This window comes from Oncorhynchus tshawytscha, linkage group LG02, assembly GCF_018296145.1.
Source record: "Oncorhynchus tshawytscha isolate Ot180627B linkage group LG02, Otsh_v2.0, whole genome shotgun sequence".
Classification (NCBI taxonomy): domain Eukaryota; kingdom Metazoa; phylum Chordata; class Actinopteri; order Salmoniformes; family Salmonidae; genus Oncorhynchus; species Oncorhynchus tshawytscha.
The window spans coordinates 63,509,401-63,536,546 of record NC_056430.1 but is presented as its reverse complement, the minus strand read 5'-3'; the positions used below and the strand labels follow the sequence as shown (position 1 = coordinate 63,536,546).

The window sequence follows — 27,146 nt, the reverse complement described above, 5'->3', positions numbered from 1 at the left end:
CAAATGGCTCAGCTTCAAAATGATAGAGGTCAATTTAGTGACACCCGAACCCTGCCCGTACCCTAGTTATTGATGAATAAACAGGCCTTAAACCCGATGTTTAATGTCCGGGCCCGTCGACCTCAGGTCGGGTAGCGGAGCTCTACCCCACCAAGCGCCCTTTTCCTGCATCACCCCACCCCTCACTGGGGGTCCTCCGCACTGGGGGTCTCTGGAAGCCCTGCCCCATGTATAGCTGGCGCACCACACAGTTAACTCTAGACAAAGACCTGTATGAGGTGTCTGCACAGTCCCACTTCCTGGATGACTGATGAGGCTGGGGCAGACCCCGTTGGAGACACCAGGGCACAAGGCCCCTTTGCCAACTTGGGTAGACCATAGATATATACGGAGAAAACAAAGATGCTTCCAAGCTATTCTATGGACCAGTAGTGGACATCTCCAAGTCATGGAGGACTGCAGTGTGTGCATGCTCCTGTTCCAGTCCACCTCCTATGAAGTAACCCTATCCTGGTGTAATGAAAGACCAGAATTAGTTGATTGCTTGGCTGAAGTATGCATGTCCTGCACCTCAGCCCTCCAGGATCAGAGCTGCTGTCCCTGACATATAGGATGGACACTAAGCATTGGCTTAGCCATGCTAAACAATTCATTAGCTGGACTGTGTACTTAAACCACACGTTAATGTTAATTAATTCCATAGGGGGACATGGAGATGTGCTAAGTGGCATTAAAGCACTCGATAATGAGGACGATAAGACTGTGGCAAGTCACGCTACAGGCTAAGTGGATAGTTAGTGTAGCCAATTAGCCTTGGGGGAGTCAGATGGGATGGACTAGCCTAATAAGGTAGTGTTAAGGGAAATCATAAGACAATGGGGTAACCTAGTCATTTAGCCTGGGGGGGATAAGAAGGGAATGACTCGAGGCCAGCATAATCTAGTTAAACTGGACCAGGTTCAAAGCAGCACTGAGCCAGGTTTGGTCTGGGGGTCTCTTCAGGACAAGGCGCGAATGGGGCCAAATGTTTCCGCATGGTGGGAGAGGGCAGAGGGGAGGTGTGTTTTTATTTTTTTACCTTTATTTAACTAGGCAAGTCAGTTGAGAACAAATTCTTATTTTCAATGACGGCCTAGGAACAGTGGGTTAACTGCCTGTTCAGGGGCAGAACGACAGATTTGTACCTTGTCAGCTCGGGGATATGAACTTGCAACCTTTCGGTTACTAGTCCAACGCTCTAACCACTAGGCTACCCTGCCACCCCGGGTAGCCGTGTGTGCTGGTTGTCAGTGGGTAATCTGAGGATTAAAAGGTAACAGACAGGGCCCATTGTCTGCCCCTGTGCCCACTGAGCCCCCTTTGTCCTGGGGCATAGAGGGGCGTATGGATTAGTTTAGCCAGGGCAGGGGGACAGGGATATCAGCTGGCACGCTTGGTTTTGGCAAAAATCCCACGAGAACAACCAGACCTGGGACACTAGGGCTCTAAATTCATAAATCCTTGATTCCTCACATCTTCTCAAACCCCATTGGAGAAGGTCTGAAGGGTTTGCGAAGGAGGCAAGGGGATAGGTTGCTGGGAATCACTGAAAGACTAATTGAGATAAAGCTACGACAGACCAGGGACACCAGGCTTTGGAGGGATGGGGAGGGTGAGGCTTACAGTGGGATGGCTACAGGGCTGCTTCTCTCTGGGGATCAGGAAGTAAGTCAATAGTGGAAAGTAGCTGTGCTCTGTGGTGCTGCTGCCTCAGGGCCAGATCAGTTACCAGAGCTATGAGCAGCCAGGGTGAGCCCAGGCCAGATGGACTGATCCCATTGCGCCTGCCACACACTTGGGGGCACACACACCATGCCTCTATTACTGAACACACAGACCTAGGTTACTCATGGGTCAAGAGGCAGACCAGAGCAAAACAGGATGTGTGTAACCAGCCACAACACACACAGACAGCAAGGGCCGTCACACACACCTCAAACGTTGGGGTCAACGCCTAACCACAAATCAAACCTTGTCCCAAAGCACCCCATTAAAACAAACCAGATATGGCTAAAGCCTATCGGGAGGGATACAGCGTGAATAGATTTGAATGAGGCCTCATTGGAAAAATATTAACTAAGTGGACTTAATAGTTCCTTGAGCAAGCATCTCAAGGTCAGACCAGAACACAAAGGATCTGACAAACAAATTCCTGAATGTGATGAACACTTCGGCTCATAGCAGAGCACAGAGCCACATGTCACAATGCCAGGCAGCCACAGAGTCCAAAAGCAGTGCGTGTCCATTGCTTCGTGGCTAATAAAGAGAACGCCGAATGCCAAGGCACAGACCACCACAGTGGCAAGCGCTACAGCAGCACAACCAACCACAGCCTTCCATGGGGCAGCCGGCAGGAGCCCTTCCAGACTGGAAACCGTGTCCCAAATAGCACCCTACTCCCTATATTTGGGGCAGACTTACTGAGACGCCATAGAAACCAGCGAGAGAATGCATGATGAAACCTACTGTAATTGTATTTCACAGCAGATGTGTGCCATATGTAATGCAGCAAATTGAGGGATTTTATGGCAGTTGATAGGGCAGATAATAGCTAGTCCCGTCAGGGTGTGTAATTAGGTAGTATATCATCTGCTCACTATGCAGGGCAAAGAAAATGGATTTGAGCCCAGTGACCTTGACATACATTGCGTAATATCTCAGCAGCTGTTGCATTGATGCTTTCACATGGCCCCAACAATAACCAGTGCAAATAAGGACACATTAGCAACCATACAAGTGGAAAGCCATGAGTCAACAGCACACTTGTGACACCCGCACTCCCAAGACCATTATTTAAGTGAATTTGTTGAAGGCGCCCAACGAAATAACTCAGATACTGACCTGCAGAGTTTTACGGCTGTATCCAATTTAAGCAGCGGTCCCGGTCACGCGATCGGAAACTATGCAATGCCAACCACCTGGATTTCTGTGAGTCTTACCTAAAATAGACAACTGCAGCTGCCCCATAGGGCACCATGCTGACTAACAAGGGCGTCCAGACTACAGGAGAGGAACCATTTGAAGTGCACCAGTGCATTTACATTCCAAGACCAGTTGGTTGCCAATCACGTTACATGACTCTCATCGAGAGAACGTTAGTTCTGAGGCTGAACTCAGTTCTCTTTCAATAACTACAGCGATAAGGATGATTTTAGGGTTGGTAATACTGATCCTAAACCTGCACGTAGGGTAGTCTCGTCAACCCAACCATAGACAAAAGCAGTAACTATGGTATTTTTCTGGCATAGGGAAACTGTCAATACTTTATCCGCTTTCATAAAATACTGAATAGCAAGATGGAGATTAACGCCGATACCGATAATTGGAGGACCAAAAAGGCCGATACGGATTAATGAGCTGATTTTTAAAAAAAAATAATGTTTTTGTAATAATGACAATTACAACAATACTGAATGAACACTTATTTTAACTTAATATAATACATCAATAAATTCAATTTAGCCTCAAGTAAATAATGAAACATTTTCAATTTGGTTTAAATAATGCAAAAACAAAGTGTTGGAGAAGAAAGTAAAAGTGCAATATGTGCTATGTAAGAAGGCTAACGTTTCAGTTCCTTGCTCAGAACATGAGAACATATGAAAGCTGGTGGTTCCTTTTAACATGAGTCTTTAATATTCCCAGGTAAGAAGTTTTAGGTTGTAGTTATTATAGGCCTATTTCCCTCTATACCATGTGTATTTCATTAACCTTTGACTATTAGATGTTCTTATAGGCACTTTAGTATTGCCAGTGTAACACTATAGCTTTCCGTTCCTCTCCCCTACCTGGGGTCGAACCAGCAACACAACAGCTACCCTCGAAGCAGTGTTAGCCATGCAGAGTAAGGGGAATAACTACTAGAAGGCTCAGAGCGAGTGACGTTTGAAACGCTATTAGTGCACGCTAACTAGCTAGCTATTTCACTTCGGTTACACCAGCCTCATCTCGGGAGTTGATATGCTTGAAGTCATAAACAGCTCAATGCTTGACGCACAACAAAGAGCTGCTGGCAAAACGCACGAAAGTGCTTTTTGAATGAATGTTTACGCGCCTGCTTCTGCCTACCACCACTCAGTCAGATACTTGTATGCTTAGACAGATTATATGCAACACAGAACACGCTAGATAATATATAATAATATCAACCATGTGTAGTTAACTAGTGATTATGAGTGTTTTAATAAGATAAGTTTAATGCTAGCTAGCAACTTACATTGGCTTACTGCATTCGCGTAACAGGCAGTCCTTGTGGAGTGCAACGAGAGAGAGGCAGGTCGTTATTGTGTTGGACTAGTTAACTGTAAGGCAAGTCAGTTAAGAACAAATCCTTATTTTTCGATGACGGCATAGGAACAGTGGTTTAACTGCCTTGTTCAGGGGCAGAACGACAGGTTTTTACCTGGTCAGCTCGGGGATTCGATCTTGCAACCTTTCGGGTTACTAGTCCAACGCATCAACTACCTGCAAAACCACTGCAAATGTTTTGCCTGAAAACTTGTTTTGAATTGCAACGTTTTGTTATGTCCTCCCTGCGATTTGTTGGGAGAGTCCCCTGAATCCCCCCTGAATCCCCCCCTAATGACGTAGTGTGATATAGTTCCTCTACGCCAAAAGAGCCCATAATTGAAACTAGACTCTAGGTCACAGACTACCAACCTCTAGTCTATTTAGACCGGACACTGCAGAGGTTTAGGATGAGGACAGAGGAAGTGGCGACCGTAAAGGGGAAGTGGTATTATCTTAAACTGGGGTATCAAAGTCATTTTCCCCCAGGGGCCACATTTGGTCTTCAATGAGGTCCGGAAGGCCACAGAATTTGTTATATTTAAAAATAAGCTAAATATTGTCCTCCGTCTATCGTTTCTGGAATTTTCAATGCATCTTGACATGTAGGTGATTATTAGTGAGCTGGACACATTCAAGAAACTGTTTGAATGTAGGTCCATTATAATTGACAGTTGATTTGGTTTTTAGTCATTTTAAAGTATATTTAAAAATATGTTATAATAATAAGAGCACCCGCGGGCCATATTGGACCCCCCTCCCTGACTGCATGTTTGACACCCCTGATCTTGTTAGGAGCTCAGGCTGCCATAGGCATCAGTGAGAGAGATGGTTTCACACCCCTGCAGTGATAATTCACACTCAGAGGGTTGCCTGAGAGGTCACCGCTGAGCGAGGACATTCACTCCCCACTCAGGGCGGGCGAGAGGGTGTCACTGTCAAACCCCTGCAGCAACGTAACCTCAGTCAATGCAACACCCTGAAACGGATAGATATACATATCCCTACAACAACACTCGAAAACCAAACACGATCACATTCACCACATTAGCAAAAGAAAAACAGTCATGTCTCCTTTAAGAAATCAAATGAGAATTTAACACAATTAACACTTTCAGATTTATCAGTGAAAGATAACACTTGATCAGAGGCCTGTTATACGAAACAGAACAATTGATGACAACAGCAGACACGACCAGACTGATGCTGTTCGATTGATTCTTGATCAGATTTCGAGTCTGTCATTTGATAGACTTCTGTTGACACCCAATCAGTGACATTGAGATGGGGCAGGTGGGATAGCATTCGTTGGCATGTGGAATGGAATGCATGTGCCTCATTAGGGATTATGTAATATGTATTTGCAGCCAAAACCCAGATGACAGTATCACATAGCCATCTGATGCTTCTGACCTCTCCCTCTAGCTCTGCCCAGTCTCAGTCTGTTGTCATGGGTGATATCTCTGGATGTGTAGGTGAGTAGGAAAACAAACAGCGATGTGAATCTTGGTGAGCAGTATAATCTAGCAGCCAGCCATCTCCGAGATGCGCCAGACACTCCCGTTTTCACTGACGTGATGTTGGTGTAAAAAGTAACTCAACATCTTCTTGTGATAGGGAAATTGTGATGGGCAGGCGCAGGCCTATATGCTTCTCGATCAATTTTGCTGACATTAGATTTTCAGCTGGATGTTAATGGCGTGTTTAATGTGATATTGATTCAGCAATGTAACCAACAAAGACATTTAGACTACACATATAGAAATTAAACAGTTAAGGAGGCACTTTCGATTGGGTTATCAATCGATAATGGGATCGCGATCCACCAGCTCTCCATTAGAAAACGCAATTTCAGAGCAGAGTTTACCGGCGAGCCACAGAACTTAGCGAAACCCAAATCCCAGGACATAATCATGAACGGTAAATTAACCCCGGTTTTGCAGTAGCCATTTGGGGCCCTCATTCTCAGAACAATGAGAGTCTGAGCTGGGGCATAATAGGGGGAAGTTTGGTGCCGAGGTTAGTCAATAAATTATTGATTCAATTAACATACAGGCTACATATACAGTTGTGTGTCCAGTCACCTAATGCGCCTTGACAAGGCTGTTTTAGGGAAAGGAAACCACCGCCCAAACTCTCCACCGACGTTGTAGGCGTCACATCAAATCCTGTTAGAAAACACGGACTTTCAACAACGAACGTTTGATCTGTGTAATTTCATGAGCTTTGTTTGGATAAAGTAGAAGCCATTGTTTAACACGAAACCAGCATGAATTAGCAGAAAATTATCAAAATACGCCGAAATGGCAACAATGTAGCCTAGAAATTGGTTTTTGCAAGACATTTGCTGGCTCGTGCTACAATCTATCAATTCCCACTCACCGTAAGAAAGTCGAGGCACGCTTCGCAGCGTTTCCCCAAATTCTTTCAGGGACCGTCGTAGGCTACTCCTTTTTAAGGCTACTTCCTCGCTGGCTGGACAAAAACAGACTAAATATGTCGACGCAGACGTTGTAAATTTAGAGGACAATCAAACGTGCAGCTGGCTCCCTTCACTGTCAAGCTTCACAATGAAGCTGTAGATTCAATTGACTTGTTCAAACGACGTGCATCCCTCCTTTAGTAACGTTCTTTGGACCACAGAAGCAGACCACTCTGAAAATGAAGAATCGAATGAGTGGAGTTACCACATAGTCGAGCGAGGGTGAAATTGAAGGAGAAGCATGCCCCCCCCCCCTCCAAAAAAAAATCGATTTCTCCAGCTAGGAACCAATGAAGAACATGGCCTGAGCTTTATTTAAAATAGGGATGATGTCATATGCTAAACCACTGCCCCTCCTTTTATTTTCTGTGTGCGAGAGTGCCTTGCCCCATCCCTCACCCCCTCACTCATACTCTCGTGTATGAACTTCCAAAATCCAGCTGCATGGTTAATATTTAAACTTACTGCAGGCCTACACTGGATGCCTGTAAGGCAACACACATAGGCTAGGCTACATAAGTATGTACACACAGTAGTCTGTCAAGGTTTCAGTTGGTTCAAAAATAGATTTGAATGCAATTGATAGTTTCTTGATATCAATGAAGAATAGGCATATTTATTCAACTGAGAAAGGCATCATTCACAGTCCTGGTTATGTCTTGTTTATTTGCATAACGTCACTGTCCGATGAAAACTTTGTAACTCGTTTTTTTGCAAAGCAGTAACTCAACGTGCTCTGAACATTTCAGAACTCTAGGACCATCAACATTTATTCAAATGAAGTTTAATAGTTGTATGTTCGTTAATGGGAAAATATGGTCATTTTATACATTCCCTGAAAAGCTTCTGTTCTGGTGATGTTTTCATCAGACAGCGACGATAAGGTGCATCTGTTTATGGCGCTTATGAAGCTATACAGCCTCAGCTACTTTGCTGCATGGCACTGACTGCCCACAATGGGAGTGGCAGCTTGCTTCTGTTCCCTCAGTTGCAGCTGCTGGCTTTACAATAGGAATCAATGCAAAGACGGGGAACATACAAAGACTATGAGATTGACAGAAGGAGATTGAAAGAGACTGAATCGGGCCAAGACATCGGACATCAACTGGTTTGTTATACAGCGAGACGACAAAGAAGAACAAATGAAAGAGGAGGCTTTGGGCAAAGAAAAGTCCCAACTCACAGTGCCAGGAGAGGAGAGGGTTAGACTGGAAACAGACATGATGTATTCACTCTGGACTAGAGTGATGTGAAAGATGTAGACATAGGGATCCTCACCATTCAAACTGCCTTTCTTACAGTGTGTGTGTGTGTTTACCTCACCTCATTATAGTGTGTGTGGAAGCGGGTGACTCATACGGTTCCGTTTGTCTAACCCCTGTCTGTCTCAGCTAATCACAGGGCTTTGCTAATTGTTACATCTGCAGCCTGTCAGCCTTACCTATCATATAGGGCCTATTGCAGAGAATGGGGAACCAAGAGCCTCTCCCTGACGCCGTAGCTTTTATAGTATGTGTGTGTGTGTGTATTCGGCCGCAAACTAAGATCTTTAATTGGGTTGTTAGTAAAACAACTAAATCCAGTCACTTCCTGGTTCTGCCCACCCACCTCAATGCTCTGTCATGTTGTCCTATAAGGGTGTGGCTCAGTATTGGTCTCTATGGGAAAGCCTGTGGCAATGGAACAGGGATTAATTGTTCAACCAAAGGGGTTTCTTTCATCCCACTGTTTGTCTTATTGGCCCACAGTCTTCCAGTGTGGTCTTGTTGTTTTACCCATCTGCCAAAACAACACTAGTCCCGGACATACTTTGTGTATGCAGCCCCGTACACAGCTGCATACGCTGCCCATGGCACAGAGCAAACAACCATGCAGCCCACACACATACAGAGAGGCTAACAGACAGACCGGCAGATATACAGAGACAAATAGACCAACACACACACACACACACATACACTCATGCTGAAGAAAAGTGTCATGGTGGTACATTTCTGGCCTGGGTACGAAGTATTTGGTCCACCAAGACAACAGTTAGAGGGAACCTCATCTCAAAAGATCATGGAAGCCTAGCGCGTCACCCATTTACTACAGTAGCTTCTCTCGGTCATCGTTGTTCGGCAGTCGGGAAACGTGAGGCCACTTTTGACACACTGGAACACATTATCAAACGACAAATGAAATACTATAGAAATAACAACGCCACAGACCCAAACACCACACTTTACCGACCCGTTGAAACTGTAGATTGTAGACCATTACCTCGGAGTAGTCATGATGTATTGAGGGCACCATGTAACAACTACAAGCATATCCACAGGTCATTACAGGTCTCTAGTGCAAAATGCGTATTTCAATGAAAATAACCTGTAAAGGTTAAATGGAAAAACAATATGGGGGTGTAGTGAGATCCCCAATGGGCGGGACGATTCTCTTCTCGTCTTGAAAAAAAACGTATACTCAAAAACGTGGAAATCAATCAATCCGCCATCATTAACACAAGGGAGAAATCAAATGATTTATTCTTGAAATATTGAGAAACAAAATATAATTGGTACAATTTAAGGCCAAGTGGCAAACAATAATGCAGGCACGAGGTACGGAGGCGAGACGACGTGGGTCTGGCAGAGGAGATAGTCGTCGTCGCTTGTGTGCGTCTGTAAGTCGTTGTTCGTATATGTGTGTTTGTAATTGGTGTGGAGAAAAATAAGAAAACTCATCGCCAGCATCAAGTGGTGTGCACATACACAGTGGACACACCCAGCAGACTATTAGAGTGCAAGAACAAAGATTGAGTCACTGAGATGGACATGGGCCAAGAGCTCAGCTAAAGGATGGGCAGCCAGGACAGTACATAATGGATGATGATATTCGGTTTAGTGGGCTGGAAGGAATGATGTGCTGCATCAGCCGCCAAAGGCTGCTTGGGAAAGGTACATTAGCAGTGGAGGCTGCTGAGGGGAGGACGCCTCATAATAATGGCCGGAACGGAGCAATTGGAATGGCATCAAAAACATGTGTTTGATACCATTCCACTAAATCCAGTCCAAACATTACCACGAGCCCCGTTCTCCCCAATTAAGGTGCCACCAACGTCCCGTATTACCAGGATATGGGCACATGTGTTCTATGTAAGGAGATCTACCATCGCCGTTTTGCTATGTGGAGTGTGCCGAATTTGTGCATATCGAATGTTACATGAATCGTGTAAATGTACCTATGGTATTTGTTGTACTATAATACTATAATTTAGCCTTCGGTTGTATTAGATCCCTATTGTCAGTCTACCTAATAAACAGAACTTGGATGTAAGGTGGTCTATTCTCCTCCTTTAGGATGTTACTGTCTGAGTCTGAGGGGTGCAAAAGCCCGTATTCCCCCTTCTGGTAACTTCAGGTAATTACATCCTGTGGTAAACTCGTGATTTTCCGTCACACACTTTATAATGTAAGCTTGACTATGGGCCTAGAGTTGAGTTTCATGCAAATAATATATAACTCAAACACAAACAAAGCAGACAATTTCACCGGCTCTGTTTGGATCTAAATCAAATGGTGAAGAAACCAAAGTATTGATGCGTCCTGATTCTTCACCCTTTATAAAAAAAATTGCATTTGCACACTTCCCGTCACAGACTTAACAAGAGGAAATTCCCTCTCGCCAACGATTACACCAATCCGTTGCTTTAAAAATCCATTGATGCATGCAAGTGCAGACTTCGAGAGAAGGGTGGAGAATTGGGATGCAGCCCAAAGCATTTGCCACCTCCTCCTTCTCCAAAGTATTTCCAGCCAGGTGAACAAACAGGCATTTAATCATCAGTGGTTTGGCTTCGTACTGAGTGTGGCACAGAGATCCAACATACTCAAAACAATGTTCAAGTACAATCAACATTAAAAAAAAAGATTATACAATGAACTGTATAAATGTCTACAGACTGCTTGGACAGGACATCTAAGTGTCTAATACTACAATATACAAACGCAAGGCCAAAAACAAATCCTGTTTGTGTACTGCTTAGTTAAGAACATACATTTAATTTAAATGTACTATATGACCATTCAAATAAGAGCTACATGACTCCTCACTAACAGACAGGCTATCGCCCTGTACCATTTCGGCCCCTAGCCACTTCTCGTAGGCTCCAGCCCTTTGGTGTTCTCAGATCCTAAAGAACGGATATGGCGAAAGCTCTGCTTTTAGCCTATTTGGGAGGTTATACTCCCATGTAACTTTGCCTACACCTTGGTTCTTTGGAATCTATCAAAACGACAAAAGGTTCACTTTTAGAAGTAGCTAGGGACCGTAATGGAAGCAGGCCTATAACATATTAAAAAATATATGATTTTTTCTTCTTCAATAGTGATTGGAGTACAAAGCTCAATTCATGACCACTTTCTGGAGTCTGAACCTGAAGACCACACTCCCCTTAGGCGTTTCTCTCTAGATACCGCAACAACCCAACATTTAAAAAAAAAAAATAATAATTTAAACTTTCACTAGGACAAAGCAATTGGCTAGTTTTAAACTAGGCATCATTATGAGGCATAAAACAGAATGGGAACGAAACGTATGTAAGAGCATTCTTCTGGGTCAACATAACAGGCATTACTGCAGTGCTCGCAAATACCCTATCCCTCTGGCCTCGTTTAGCTGTCCTGCCTGCTCGTTATCCTCTCCTCGTTACTTGCAGGCAGTTTTTGTTCTTTAGACCAGTCGGATACAATCTGCAGTTCTCCATCCATATTGTCCATGACTGGAGCTTAGGCCTTTTAAAAAATTCACCCCCCAAAAAAATTGATGAACTCTCCATTTTCCAATCATGTAGTTTCCTCATTTAAGGAAGTTACATTCAGGTCAGGCAAAATTGGAAAGTCACATTACCATTGCGACCGGAATGTTGTGGCATGGTGGGTATTGTGTTAGTGGGTCTTTGTGAGACTCGGAGTGGATTTGACTAATTCACTACGGGTCCCCTTCCAAATGAACTCTGATGAAGCAGCATAATTTGTGCATCGTGAACAGGACATGCACAGTGTACAACTTGACATGTACAAATCAACAATAGCGCTGACGTTTACCCTGTTTGCTGTGCCATCGGATTAACACCTACTGAAACTACTGGTACTGTATGTGTGATTGAGATGATGCACTGCATCTCTTTCTGTGTCCAACTTAAACTATAGAACAATTCTATGGATATTGTTCCTGGAGACCAGACCCAGCACCCGGGTGTGAGTACAGGTTTTTTAACTGATCGGTCTTAAACTCTGAAATACAATGGCTGCGTTTGGACAGGAAGCTCAATTCTTATCTTATTTCTACTAATCTGTATTTAAAAAATAAAAAAAACAGATCGACTCTGAAAAAGATCTGATGTGATTGGTCAAAAGACCAATTAGTGGAAAAAAATGAGCCATTGGGTCCAGGCGCAGTGCAGGGTTTAAGTTCAATGTACTTGCACACTTGAGAGCAGCGGTGGTGACCACAATGCACTGCGGCGAAGCCAGCCTTGCTCTCAGCAGTTCTTGCTGGGCTTGCGCCTCATGACAGGGCAATGATGTTCTTGGGTGAGTCATGTGACTTGGGCTTAAGTGCCCTCTCCTTTTATGGACAGTGGGAATGCTACTCCAGAGCTGTCTCTGGCCTAGTATGAAGTATGCATGTCATTGTCATCCCCTTCATATATAACCAGAACTTCTGATATAAAAAAAACATGCTCTGTCCAGTTCTTGTCCCTTGTGCAACTTACTGAACACCTAAAAACCCAGGTAAAACACTTAAAAGCAGCTAAATGTTAGCATTAGTGCTAACAAGACATTACACATTGCACTATGGTCCTCAGCATGTATGGATTGTGCAAATATCCAGATTTTTGGTCAAATACTGTTGTTCTCTTTCTGTGTGGGGAATGCTGTGTTGAGCTGTATGTTACTGTGTAACATCCAGGCAACATCCCTATAACATTCACACAATGCAGGAGGTCTGGCCAATGAATCCAATCAAAAAAAGATTAGGCTTTCAGCTCATAGTCCTCTGTCTGTATACGGTTGAACTGAGGCTCCTCATTCAAGTAAGTGCTCATGCATGACCTAGATTTGATGGTAAGGACAATGAAAATCTGGATGCAGTGTGGCGCTCCGGCCAGCAGAGAGCGCTGTAGGTCCAGACACCCCATCCCAGTCAGTTCACCAAAAGGACATCCTCGTATGTTGTCGTTCTGAGGGAAGAAACAAACACATAAACACGATCGCGCATACACATGTAGAAAAATGTAAACGTCTCTCAACCATGATAGAAAGGATAACAGTGAATGCATCTGTTATTGTCTGGTCATTGAAGTGGCATCTACTGCTGATCATTCTACAGAGGAACATCCATCACAATCAACTTACACCCATCTGACTCCTTCAGAGCGGCAAACACTGAAGAGGTTAGGAGCTGGAGGGTGGTTTCTGAACCCGGCCTTGAACTCTACCTTCAGTCTTGACCTATGCCCTTTGACCCACCTGTCACAGCAGCAGAAGAAGGAGCAGGGCGAGGTCTCGAGGCCCCGGTACATGCCCGAGCTGGGCGTGTCAGTGCACTCTGCGATGAAGGCGTGCAGGTCCGTAATGTGGTAGGGCTCCTGGGTTTGGTGCTGGAGGGACAGGACAGGAGACAGGCATCCATGTTTAGGTTGCTCACTCTCTGCATCTCAAATGGCACCCTATTCCCTATGTAGTGCACTATATAGGGAATAGGGAGCCATTTGGGAAGCAGCCACAGTGTGTATTGTGATCGGTTGGCTTTCTTTCGGTGTTGTTGTTTGTAATTGTTGTTGTACCGCTATGAGCTGTGAACATGAACGTTATTATACAGTGCTCTTTTACATTCATTTGGATTCAAGTCCGTTTAAAGGGATACTTCGGGATTTTGACAATGAAGCCCTTTATCAGATGAACTCGCGGATACTGTTTTTATGTCTCTGCGTGCAGTTTGAAGGAAGCTGCTAACTAGAGTTAGCGCAATTGCTAAATAGCGTTAGAGCTATGACTGGAAGTCCAGGGTAACTGCTAGTAGATACTATAGTCTTCCATACGGTAACGCTGGTTAGCGATGGCTTGAGAAATGACCTCTAACTTCCTTCATAGACAAAGGGCTCTAAAAGCCTCTTGGTTGTACCATGGTCTCTGAAAGCGCACACCGTCGAAGAACATTTTCAAATTAAATCACCCTGCAGATTATAATGAGATCACTGTATTTTTGACACAGATCTGTGCTCTTTTGCCCAACGAAAATGTTGCCCGTTGTTGTTACCTTGATGGTTTCGTAGGCGCCGGTGATGAGGGCGATGAAGAGCGACAGTACCATGTAGATGAAGAGGGAGATGAAGGTGTACAGGTAGACCTGGCTGAACACCCACACCAGCGTGCTGCTCTCCTGCATCTCTGAGAAGGTCACAAACATGTCGTCGCCGTTGATCAGCGAGAACAGGCACTCCGACACCATGGAGAGAGAGCGGAACTGACGGAGAGAGAGAGAGAGGGAAACATTTTAATTACATTTCATAGCAGTACAGCTTAATGAACTGAATACGATAGGGAGAGAGAGACTGTTAAATTACACAACCAACCATGACTTAACATGACCATTCTTACTGTATGATATAAACAGTGAATCGGTTCAAAATGATCGAGGATTCACTACAGACATTTTTAAAACAAAATAAATCAAAGAAAATCCATTATGGCCATCTTACTGGCAAGGGCCAGTAAAATGCCATTATATTAATAGACAAATCACATGTTAATATCACACATTATTGTGCAAAATCCCACAATGCACCATTGTGCATTCATCACTGAACCATATAGGGTGTCCCCCTCCAGATTCACTGTTTCCTTTTCAAGCTATTTGCCGGCCCACTCTGTCATTGGCCTTTTTCTGTTAGCATGTCTGTCTGTGCTTCAAAATGGTGGCCGTCTGTACCTTGACGTGATAGGGCCCCAGCACGATCCAGCCACAGAAGCAGTAGCCCAGGTAGATGACAGCCACACAGCAGCAGAACCGGATCACGTTGGGGAACGCAGCTCGCAAGGTCACGATCAGGATCTGAGAGGGAGAGAGCCAGGAGAGTGGGTGAATCACTGTCATCGTTAGTGCTTGTCTGTGTCTGTGTGTGTAGGCAACTTACATTGTACTTCTGGAAGAAGCTGAGGTAGCGAATGACTCCGACCCACACCAACAAGGTGGAGGTCCCCAACAGGATGCCACACTCATCATACAATGACATATTCTGTTTGGAGAGATATTCAGCACAACGGTTTTTATCATAACCCAAACTGAAATTATTTTTTTGGGCTGCCGATTTGAAATAATTCTTTAGCATTTTCCTCTGGGAAAAATAAAGGTATTCTATTCTACTCTGAGCAGTAGAGGAAAAAGTCCCCTCTGACCTTGGACTCTATGCCGATCTTAATGGCGCTGCCGATGATGGTAAGAACGTCACTGATGATGAGCAGGATGTACCAGCCATTGATGAATTCCATCCTTTCATCCCAGCTGACTTTCCGGCCCAGGTTAGTCTTGAAGAACTCGACAAACTCCTGTTACGCAGAGACAGAGAGACAGAGAGCGACACACACAGGAAGAGAGATATAGACAAATGGAGAGAGAGAGAGAGACACACACAGGAAGAGAGATATAGACAAATGGAGAGAGAGAGAGACACACACAGAAAGAGACACACACACAGAGCGAGAGAGAGACACAGAGAGAGAGAGACACACACAGAGAGAGAGAGTGAGACACACAGAGAGAGAGAGAGACACAGAAAGAGAGAGACACACAGAAAGAGAGAGACACAGAGAGAGAGAGAGAGAGAGAGAGAGAGAGAGAGAGACACACACAGGAAGAGAGAGAGAGACACATATACACAGAGAGAGACACATATACACAGAGAGAGAGACACACACAGAGAGAGAGAGACACATACACACAGAGAGAAAGACACACACACAGAGAGAGCGAGAGAGAGAGAGACACACACAGAGTGAAAGAGACACACACACACACAGAGAAAGAAAGACACACAGAGCGAGACACAGAGCGAGAGAGAGACATACAGAGAGAGAGAGAGACACACACAGAGAGAAAGAAAGACACACAGATTGAAAGAGAGACACACAGAGAGAGAGAGAGAGAGATAGATAGACACACAGAGAGATAGAGACACCGAGAGAAAGAAAGAGAGAGAGACAAATAGAGGAGTTGGGTGACCATACTGGAAAAACGAGTATTCACACCTTCTTGGTTTTCGTGTCGCAGAGCATTACTCTAAAAATGGAATCAATTCACAGAATACCAATCCACTACCATCAACAACAACAAACATCTCTCTTCCTTCCACTCCAATCCAGTAACAAGCAAACAAATGCATCTACAGTATGTTCTCAGATAATACATGCTATTTAGCAGACACTTTTATCCAAAGTGACTTACAGTCACTCATGCATGCATTTTACATACGGGTGGTGCCGGGAATCAAACCCACTATCCTGGCGTTGCAAGAGTCATGCTCTACCAACTGAGCTATAGAGGACCCCCAGATTGGATGTTCCTCCTTTTAACCACTTCCTCTCTTCCTGCCCCCCACCTCCCAGTGACTTACAGCCTGTAGTATGATGCCGCGGAGTATGGAGCGGCCACACAGCAGCAGGGACAGCATACAAACGATCGCCACCACCATGTCAAACGTTAGGCGCGTGTAGTTCTCCGCTGACATAGGGGGAGGGAAGGAAAGAGAGGAGTTAGTGGCTTTCATTAAGTAGAAGCATAGGGGGCGAATCCTTACTTCCACAAGTCAAAATTTCACGTTGACACCAATGCATGACTAAGTGAAAATTCCTATGAGGCATCTATAATGTCTTATGAGGTCAAATGAAGACGGCAATAGGGGAGATTGCTTAGAGTGTACATAGTGTTTGTCTTGCCGTTTGTTTGTGGTACAAGTTGTACCGGTAAATGTCTGTCTGGTCATTGTGTGTGTAGTTTTGTATTGACCAATGCACACGCTAAATTTATTTTTTTTATGCCGAATCTCTTACCAATTCTCTGCTCGAAAAAAAAAAATGGTTTTGAACCTCAAGAGATTCTCCTGGGTCGTGATATTTAGGGCACACCGTAGAATTTTTTTTAGCAAAGGCAGAAGTTCAGGTAGTCCCTACGTTTCAGTCCGTTTGGTATTTAATTAGTATTAACCTGGTGAAATTAATGTTTAATGAGAACAAGACTCTATCTCACCATGGCCAGACACACTGGGGTCTTTACACTCCTCTATAAAAGCCTGGTTTTCCAGACTGATCCTTACTTTCCCACTGTGAGCCTTGTTATCCAGGACTATCTGTAGAAACAGATGGAAAGATCAGACATTTATACAGGTACTAGTAGTACTTGCTGTAAACTTTGGCAATAAAATGAAACATAAAAAAGTGGCTAACTCCTCAAGGGATAATATAACAGATGAGTTAAAAGTTACCTAAAATACACAGGCAATGAAAAGGTTTCCACTTTCCGCAACTACTACACACTAAACAGGTTACAATGAGCCACAGACTGGGTAGGACCATTTTTTAGGAAGTGGTGGGGGAGGGAAGGGGGGTGGGACTCGCCGTTATGAAGAAGGTGTAACAGTCAGGAATCTCGTTGTTGATGATGGTCTGAATGTTGATGGCCTTTAGTTGGAACTGTATCGTGACGTTTATGAGTCTAGACAATATAGTGAACATAGAAAATGAAGAGGGATATCAGGGTTATGTCAAAGTGAAAGCAAAGAGAAACGTTTTCAAACATTTTGCAACGTAAAACAAAAAAATGTTTCTTATTGGACAAGTCCAGGTAGACCCTCCCTGTTTTTTGTTAGTTTTCCGTTTGGCGTCTAATGAACGTAACCCAGGGCTATAGGTAGTGTGTAAACAGTTTGTGGTGCTAAAAATCAACAGCCAGATACTACAAAGATGGATGTCCCATCTATCTTAGTTTTCGACCGACAGCAAACACGAGAGCCCGAAGTCATTTGAAAAGACGTGAAAAATGAAGCCTTACTTGTGGAACTTTAGGGTAAAGTTCTTGTAGTCACTGCCTAAAGGCGCTCGAGGGACTGACAGAGGGTTAACTCCCACACAATCTAGTAACAAGACAGAGAGAGAGAGAAGTTAGTCATTTCAGGGGCTGTCAATGTTTTTCCTTACAGAAATAGAATTACACTGAAATAGAATGACCATTACACTGATATAAATGTATGTTCTAGTAATTATATATCTATGGTTATCATGTCAAGAGTCAAAGGGCAGGCCACTTCAAGGGTAGGCCATTTCAATATCAGGTGATTTCCATTGCTCAATGTGTTTCCCCTTTAGTCAGTAGTATTGTCCCAAGTGTCAGCTCATATAAGGAAGCGGGGCTTCCTACTACTTTCACATGGTCCAGGAACAATACAGTACTTACTTACACAAAACAAATGATACAGTTACGATGAATTGTTACTGAAAAGATGCCGTGGTACTGAAAAGAAGCAGCTTAGCAACTCTTCGGGTAGTCGCCATTGTTACAGTAAATTAAATAACTCAACTTCAGGCTAGACAAGGCTAAGGCATGAAGCAATGGTCAATCCACCAAACTTGGCCCTGGAAAGCCACAAGGCGTGCAGGATTTTGTTCAAATCTGACACTAAAACTCATCCTTTTTCAAACAAGTCAACTAATCATCAAAAGCATGTTGGAACAGAACTACATTTAAGCTGAGTCCCAAATGGCACCAGATTCTCACTCCATCGGGTGCCATTTGGGAAGCACGAAACACTGTAGCTCTAGTACCAGAGTTGGTGACCTCTGGCATTGGCATAATGCAAGAAAGTAGATCTATGTACCTGTGATAACACGAGGGTCAATGTTGAAGGTATCATTGGCGGGATCGATACTGCCCTTCTTGTAGTACTGCTGGCAGAGAGAGAGGGCACTCCCGTTCACCCCGACCCCATAGACGTACGCATAGCGTCCCACCGTGGTCTCGGGTAGCATCACATACTGTGAGGGAGGAGGAAGGGTACGAGGATGGAGAATAAGGCTCTAATATTTTAAAATAGTTCATCTCTCTTTCCGTCCTAATTTGAGGTCATCACTGATCTGTATGCGGATTTGTGGACGATTTCGTGAACGTTTCCACACCACCACTTTTACCAATCAAACTCGCTGAGATCTGTGATTACTTCAAATGATGCAGGAAGGAACGGATACATTCTAAATATTCAAACAGGGCCTAAAGAGTTGGAGACTTTTAGGATGAAAGTTGAGGATGGAATTATGAAGGGGACGAGATGTGGTCCTTCTTTTGCGCTGCATGGACATGTTTACATCTCAGTCTGTATGCCGGGTCATGTTCATTAGGCACCGAACGAAAAGATTTCCTGAAACTCTAATTAACATTTTCCTTTAAAAAAATAAAAAATAAACGTCCTTTGCATGCGCTGATGAACATGACCCGGGTGTCGTTAGTGACTGTTACCTGGTGTACGGCGTAGAAGATGTGTTCGTAGACGTCGCTCTGTGTGTACACGGCCAACGTGTCGTCGGGGCCCTCGTTATAGTCCTTCAGGAAGATGTGCTTAAAGGACATGGTGTTCTCCTCCTTGAACGTCACCACCATCTGGTTGCTGAGGCCAAACAACACCAGCTGATGGAGGGAGGGAGGGAAGTAGGGATTCAGGTGTTTTATTGAAGGGAAGTGACCGTTCAACAACTATAACGTAACCCTTTTTGATCTTAGGGACATTTTTAGAAGTTATTGTTGTAAAGACTGTCGGTCCATATTTCAAAACGTCAGATGCACAGACATCCTATCCACCAATAGGAACGGTGCATATGAAACAAGGTGTCAGTTGTTATGGACTTCAGCATGGTTGGTCCTGCCATAAAACCTGAGCTTTGCCATGAGGGCGTTTAGCATGTACTGTTCATACACTCAAAGTGAATATGAAACTAAATATGTGTAGTTACCTGCACGGTGACAATGACAATCTTGAGCAGCTGCAGGCCCAGTTTGAAGGGCTTGCGGCCCTTGGCGTGGAACTTGTCACATGGGCTCATGAAGAAGTACTTGAGCTTCCTGCGCAGGGCCTCCTCTTCCTGCTCCGCCCCCAGCCAACCCCCCGCCGTCGCAGTGGGCAACCGGGGGTTGCCATGGCTGTCTCTGTGGTGAACGTGCTCGCCGCTGCTGTCGCTGGAGCCGTAGCCGTGAGGAGACACAGAGGAAACCAGCCTGTCCTTCTCTGAGTGAAGATAGAGAGCGAGGGAAGAAAAAGGAAGGGGAAAAAAACACGTTAGCAGCGCTAGAAGGATAGTGAGAGTGACTAATACGAAGTCAGGCCTATCAAAGAATGTGGAGTGGATAACTGAGCAAAACACCAATGTAATCTGCAATAGCGCACCGCAACGGCACTCCATATTAGTGCTATTTCCTTTGTGAGCACCAACACCAACAGTACACTGATGAATAGGCTACGTGTCGTAATGTTACCCTTCAGTGAGCGACGGCTCTCGTACTAGTTCGGGAAGCTTTCATTAATTACATTTCCTAATCTCCCTCGCCTCATATAGTCATCCATCACCACGTCTCTATCTAGGAAAACCCTGGAAGGTGGCACAGGCCAGCGTATCAAAACAACACCCAGATCAGATGCTCTGATCTGGGCCGGGCGAGACAAACAGCCTCCCTGGAGGAAGAGATGAGGGTGACTGGTGTGCTATAGCCGGCGGCTCTGCCTCTCAAGGCCGACAGAAACACACCCCTGGAGATGGCTGGAAGACACAGAAAGACTCCAGGGATGGCCGGGCTACTGCTACAACACCCGTCTGACTTGGTAGTCCCTTGACGAAGGAGCGGAGCTTTGAGGTGCGATGCTACACATTTGGATTGTCGTCGTCGATATCATAAACCATAAAGGTGTAGTAAAAACCTAAATCACTGCACCTTCAGTGGAGAGACCGCTGGTGAAAGCTGAATTCAACCTCTGAGTCACCCAAACAAACTTGTGACAGTAACAGACTTGGAAGGGAAATGTGGACCATATAGTTAGTGAGTAAAAGAGCTAGTTCAGCAGTAATGGAAGAAAAGGAAGTGGAACTTGAAATGAACTGCTGTCAGGAATTGGGTCACCTCACCTCTGGTAAACAGAACTCGAAGACCAGACAGAAGAACCACAATCTGGTCTGACGGACGTAGAAGAGAGAATCACCGATGTGTGTGTGTGTGTGTGTGTGTGTAGGATTGTGTGAGGTAACGGTGATATCTCAATGTTTACCTATGGAAAGCCATCCACAATAATCACCTGCATATCTAACAATCTTTAGTTCGTCCAAGTGAATGAGAGAAGCCTATCTAGCGGGGAGTGACCTAACTACAATATATCGACTTGCACACACAGAACCTTGCAAGGTCACAAACACTCACAGACATGACAGCAGTTGCGTGACTCTCCCTGTCAAAAACATTTCAGACCTGTGCTGAAAGAATTTCACTATGTAACATTTCGTGCCAGCAATAGTAGCCCGAGCCAAGAAATGGACAGATCTTGATGGGGCATTTCGGCCATCAAGGCCGATAGCAATCGTCAAAACAAAAGAGCAGATGACGAGGGCTTGTTGCTGAGCCGCACTAAGAGATAAGAGTCAATCAAATGGAATAAATCAGGTGAAAAATCCTGCTCTTCCGGTTCAGGGCAGTCAATGGTGTGTTAGAGAAGGCTTAATAGACAACTCTGCACCTTGTCAGTCAGTCATAGTCAGCACTGTGACCATCAGTCTGCCAGCATCTCTGTATCGCTACAATGGATCAGCAGCTATCAGTCTGCACTGAGCCACCCAGGGAGAGCAGGCTACACTATGCAACCTCACTGGAACCAGTAAACAAGCAAAGCTGCTCCTCGTCTCTGTCAACTCTTAACTCTGAGTGGTCTCTTGGACTCTATTTCCTGTTTCCTGTTTCTATTTCCTCCTGTGGTGAGAGGACATGGTTATGAGGTGGACTTTTTGTTATTGTTATTATTTAACTTTAAACTGTTTCTCAGTCTCAAAATGCACATCAGTCAATTAAAATTGTTGATTTACTTGCACGTTATAGAACGCTACATTGTAGCTGGTCCAGTCAGATAACCTGGCACGTTAGCCCTATGCTAGCCTCACCAGCTAACAGTGATTATTTCCTGTAACAAATTCTGCATCAGCCTATAAAATATCTTAGATTTTATATCCACCAACCAATGGCATTTGTAAAATAATATATATTTAAAAAATATGTCAACCCTGGACACTAGAGGGATATTTTAAACCTATAAATTCAAGGTTCACTTTTGTTAATTTGGTGTGTTACAATGTCGTGTGCCAATATTGCATTGTTGCATCTTTAACTAGGCTACTAATACTAACATTAGACAAAATGTTCACGTTTTCGCATATGAGACAAAATCCAGTTTTTGCTAATCTGTTTCACACACATCCATGTGCTTTAATGGAAAAAAGATAAATGAAGTCCTTACACACGTAAGTTTATCATACATCGTTAAAAAAATAAATCATGTACCTTTATTACCATTGCTTCCATGTGGCACACACTGCTAAAGCGGTTGACTCAAAATCGATAGTGCACTTTCACCATGGGTTTGAGCCCTCCTCCTGTCCCCAACTAAAAAAATTATATATATATTGGTTGACCAAGAGTAATCTGTTCTTTTGACCAATCGATTGGTTGAAATATTTTCACGTGTTTTTCCATATATTTGAATAAAATCAACTTTATGTACACTACTGAGCTTGTATGATGCTTTAAGCACTGCATTTAAAAATGAAAACACACAAATTACTAAAGAGGGAGCCAGAGATCAATATAGCCTAACCAGAAGAAGAAAAAAACTGTTCCTGTCTCCCCTCCTGCTGCTGCTGTTGGCCTTCACAGATTCCGAAATTATGCTCCTGAAGTTGCTGTAATAGGCTACACCAGTGGTCAGCAACCTTTTCCATTTGGAGTGCCAAGTTATGATTTTCATATGCACTTTTTCGTGGAACAGTCTAATTTCATTTATAATAAAGTCTAATATCTCAATGTCATGTGGTTAATCAAAATTTGAAATGAAGGGCCTCCCGGGTGGCGCAGTGGTCTAAGGCACTGCATCGCAGCACATAGCTGTGCCACCAGAGACTCTGGGTTCTGGGTTCAAGCCCAGGCTCTGTCGCAGCTGGCCACGACCGTGAGGTCCATGGCCTAGCGTCACCTGGGTTAGGGAGGGTTTGGCCGGTAGGGATATCCCTGTCTCATCGTGCACTAGCGACTCCTGTGGCAGTGCGGTGTTTCCTTCCTCCACATCTCGACCTTCGTCTCTCCCGAGCCCGTACAGGAGTTGTAGCGATGAGACAAGACAGTAACTACTAACAATTGGATGCCATGAAATTGGGGAGAGAAAAAGGGGGTAAAAGAAGAATTTTTTTTTTTTTTTTAAATAATACAAAATCTAAAACTAACTGCAATTGCCATATGTAAAATTAAAGCCAAGAAGAACTTGGTCCAGCCCAAAGTGTTGTATAAAATATTCTGGGTCCTCAGAGTTTACTGCCAGCTGTAGGCTATTTTGCGAAAGGGATAATCAGATAGGCCTATTTTATGATGTTTCCACTGGGTCAGAGCATTACATTATTCCCCCTTTCATGTTGAGTTGTAGGCTAATCGAAAGGGAGAGATTTTTCAAATAGGCTACGTTGAGGAACTATTGTCATTCTCAATGGATGTAAAAACAGACTTTGTTTACTTGCTGTTTGAGGCAAAGAAAACTTTGAGAAGCTCCACAGTGACGGCGAGTAAAGACAAGCAGAATTGACTACTCGTAAATGGAATGAAATAAACCAAAACTTTCTCACAAGTGTAGCATAGGTTGTGCTCTCTGCAAACAAAGAGTCCACTACGAGAATGACAAGGACTGTAATAATAATAATAATATATTGAATGCATTAACAGCCTAAACAGTAATGCATAGAAAACATTGTACATGTCAGTGTAGCCTACATAAGAAATTAAGAAGAAATTAAGTGGTGTTTTTTTTTTGCCTAACAGCAACGTTACACTACAGTGTATTCGGAAAGTATTCAGACCCCTTGACTTTTTCCACATTTTGTTACGTTACAGCCTAATTCCAAAATGGATTTAATTGTTTTTTCCCCTCATCAATCTACACACAATACCCCACTACGACAAAGCAAAAGCAGGTTTTCAGAATTTTTTTATCGCGTACAACTACGTCAGCGATTTTAATTGGCTGATGCCGATTATGAGACGGAGAAACAGTTTTAATTGAAACTGTTTCTAATGCTCGCAAGTGCGGCCCCACAGTGTGCACTTGTGGTGAATTATTTCATTCTAATATGTATGAGATCACAAATTAAGTGCTGTAAACAATGAGTCAAAGGTATACTACGGCATGAGAAAACAAATGCTTGATAACGGCTTGACTGCTTACAAGACCATTTCTAACCCGCTGAACCACACACAGTCAAGTGCAGAAATGAAAGCCTGTGTCCACGGTCATATGGGCACCGTAGACTAGGACGCGTGAGGGGAGGTTAAGAAACTAGGTGGTGGGAGGTTATCACAGTGTATGATAGATGGATAACCTATCACTCCAGTATTAATGGTAAATTGTCCTTATTTTCACCTCTATGGCCTATTTATTGCCTACCTCCCTACTCTTCTAAATTTGCACACACTGTACATCGATTTTTCTATTTTTCTTGTCTTTTGTGTTATTGAGTGTACGTTTGTTTATGCGTAACTCTATTGTTGTTGTTTTTGTCGCACCGCTTTGCTTTATCTTGGCCAGGTCGCAGTTGTAAATGAGAACTTGTTCTCAACTGGCCTACCTGGTTAAATAAAGGTGAAATAAAAAAATATTAAAAATATTTAAAAAACCTGGGTTAGTCTGGTTTAAAATGTAGCAGACATGCTATGGTGGTGGGAGGGAGCAAGAGTAGTCAGAGTCTTTGGGTTCCAACACGCTAGAACTTTAACGGAATCCTTGGGACGTCCAACTAATAATTTAAAACGGTTGTTGTAGGGGTTTGTGTTTAGGGTAGGGACGTCCCAGGGATTCCAGATTGCACTAACCCTGGAATTTAGGAATACCTGTTTAAATCAAGACTCATGAGCACTGAAGTACAGCATTGACTGCAATGGTGGGATGGAATAGAACAATTTCAAGGCTACAATTTTCCTTGCTGAAAGTGGCCATCAGGTATAATTTCCTACCCCAGACTTGACAAGTGTAAACTGTTATTGGCAAATTCTGTCAGCATCAGGTCAACATAAAGCAAACTATCTTTGCCTGTTTAATCTAGAATGTCTGTAGGGGAGAATCAGGTATGTTAACGAAAGGGTAAGTTGAGCCACCCCTTGTTTCTAGGAAACCATACACAAAATGTATAATTTGACCAAATATTTAGGGAAGAGGTTTCGTGATGCTTGCATATAAACCAAAGCAGATCATTTAAAAATGGTTCTATACATAATTTGGGGTCTCTGTAAGCGTCTATATGAGGCCCTAAACCTAGCATGAAAGAGCATCCTTCTAGTTGTGTTTGCCTTGGGGTAAGTTGAGCCAATGGCAAGTTAAGCAAATTGAAGTGTTTTCTTCCCAGGCGTAGCACAACACATTAAAATCCCTAGCAACAGCGATCACATGATTAAAAAACAAAACATCGTGGGGATAACGGACTAGAGGGTGGATGGTTTTGTACATATTTATGCAATAACGCTTCTTCCAGTCAGTGTTTGGAAACATTGTAACAAAACATTGTTGATGCTGCTGCCTCATACAATGTTACTGTGTTGCACAATGCTACTGTGTTATACAATGTTACTGTGTATGTTACTGTGTTATACAATGCTATTGTCTATGTTACTGTGTTATACAATGTTACTAATGCATGTTACTAATGCATTTATTCACGATTAATCACCATTGGAATGAGATGTATGTTTCATGGAGATGATTGGCAAGACATGACAGCCCACACTGTAGAGCTACGTTACACAACAATCATAATATACACAGGGCCCTCCTTTCAATGGAAGACATGCAACAATGTAACAAACCACTTAAAACACACAAAGTTACATGTCAGAAAAGTATTGAAACTCAACATACCTGAACCGGCGCTGCCGTGGTTGCAATTGCCGCTTGCTGTAGCCATCTAAACGTTTTGAAACTATAAATAAATATGCGACATAAAATCTGAACTGTCTCAGAATAAATAGTGCAAATAAAAGCGGTTATAAAACGTGAGTATATTGTTGGCGTGAAATTAACTGTCTGAGAAGATAGCCATGAGGACGACGTTTTTCTGTGTTTTGCAATTACAGTATAGGTTCAGCATCGGTACAAGACATAACTTCCTTAGACGAGATCACATGACTCATGTGCCATCATGTGACTGCACAAGGTGGCGCTTGTTCTCATCTATTTCAATTCAATTCAAAGGGCTTTATTGGCATTGGAAACATGTGTTTACAGTGGCAAAGCAAGTGAAATAGATAATAAACAAAAGTGAAATAAACTATCAAAAATTAACAGTAAACATTACACTTACAAAAGTTCCAAAATAATAAAGACATTTCAAATGTCACATTATGTCTATACACAGTGTTGTAACGGTGTGGAATTAGTTCAAGTGCAAAAGGGGAAATAAATAAACATAAATATGGGTTGTATTTACAATGGTCTTTGTTCTTCACCGGTTGCCCTTTTCTTGTGGCAACAGGTCACAAATCTTGCTGCTGTGATGGCACACTGTGGTATTTCACCCAATAGATATGGGAGTTTATCACATTTTGATTGGTTTTAAAATTCTTTGTTGGTCTGTGCAATCTGAGGGAAATATGTGTCTCTAATATGGTCATACATTTGGCAGGTTAGGAAGTGCAACTCAGTTTCCACCTCATTTTGCGGGCAGTGTGAACATAGCCTGTCCTCTCTTGAGAGCCAGGTCTGCCTACAACAGCCTTTCTCAATAGCAAGGCTATGTTCACTGAGTCTTTACAGAGTTCCTTAATTTTGGGTCAGTCACAGTGGTCAGGTATTCTGCACGGTGTACTCGCTGTTTAGGGCCAAATAGCATTCTAGTTTGCTCTGTTTTTTTGTTAATTCTTTCAATTTGTCAAGTTGTTATCTTTTTGTTTTCTCATGATTTGTTTGGGTCTAATTGTGTTGCTGCCCTGTGGCTCTGTTTGTGTTTGTGAACAGAGCCCCAGGACCAGCTTGCTT

At 43.5% G+C, this 27,146-nt stretch overlaps 2 protein-coding genes across 3 annotated transcripts in view; both read right to left on the bottom strand.

Moving 5' to 3' along the window:
* The window catches only part of LOC112245567 (proteoglycan 4-like), a 35,562-nt gene extending 28,480 nt beyond the window's left edge, over positions 1-7,082 (bottom strand). Inside the window, exon 1 of the mRNA XM_024413677.2 lies at positions 6,709-7,082. The gene's annotated coding sequence lies outside the window, so the exon portion shown is untranslated. The remainder of the gene's footprint in view (positions 1-6,708) is intronic.
* Positions 7,083-9,312: 2,230 nt separating this feature from the next.
* Positions 9,313-26,286, bottom strand: LOC112245502 (mucolipin-1-like). Of its 2 annotated transcripts, none has more exons than XM_024413622.2 (14): positions 26,031-26,286; positions 19,843-20,114; positions 19,352-19,519; positions 18,717-18,873; positions 17,894-17,975; positions 17,461-17,557; positions 17,093-17,192; positions 16,461-16,567; positions 15,247-15,396; positions 14,985-15,086; positions 14,780-14,902; positions 14,108-14,314; positions 13,318-13,448; positions 9,313-13,028 (listed from the first exon to the last, which is right to left on the bottom strand). In XM_024413622.2, exons 1-14 carry the CDS (start codon positions 26,074-26,076, stop codon positions 12,992-12,994), a joined length of 1,779 nt encoding a protein of 592 aa, XP_024269390.1. In that variant the 5' UTR covers positions 26,077-26,286; the 3' UTR covers positions 9,313-12,991. The 2 variants fall into 2 exon arrangements, with proteins under 2 accessions (XP_024269390.1, XP_042158324.1); XM_042302390.1 differs by having other exon boundaries at positions 19,843-20,109; positions 26,031-26,251.
* Positions 26,287-27,146: the final 860 nt, after the last annotated feature.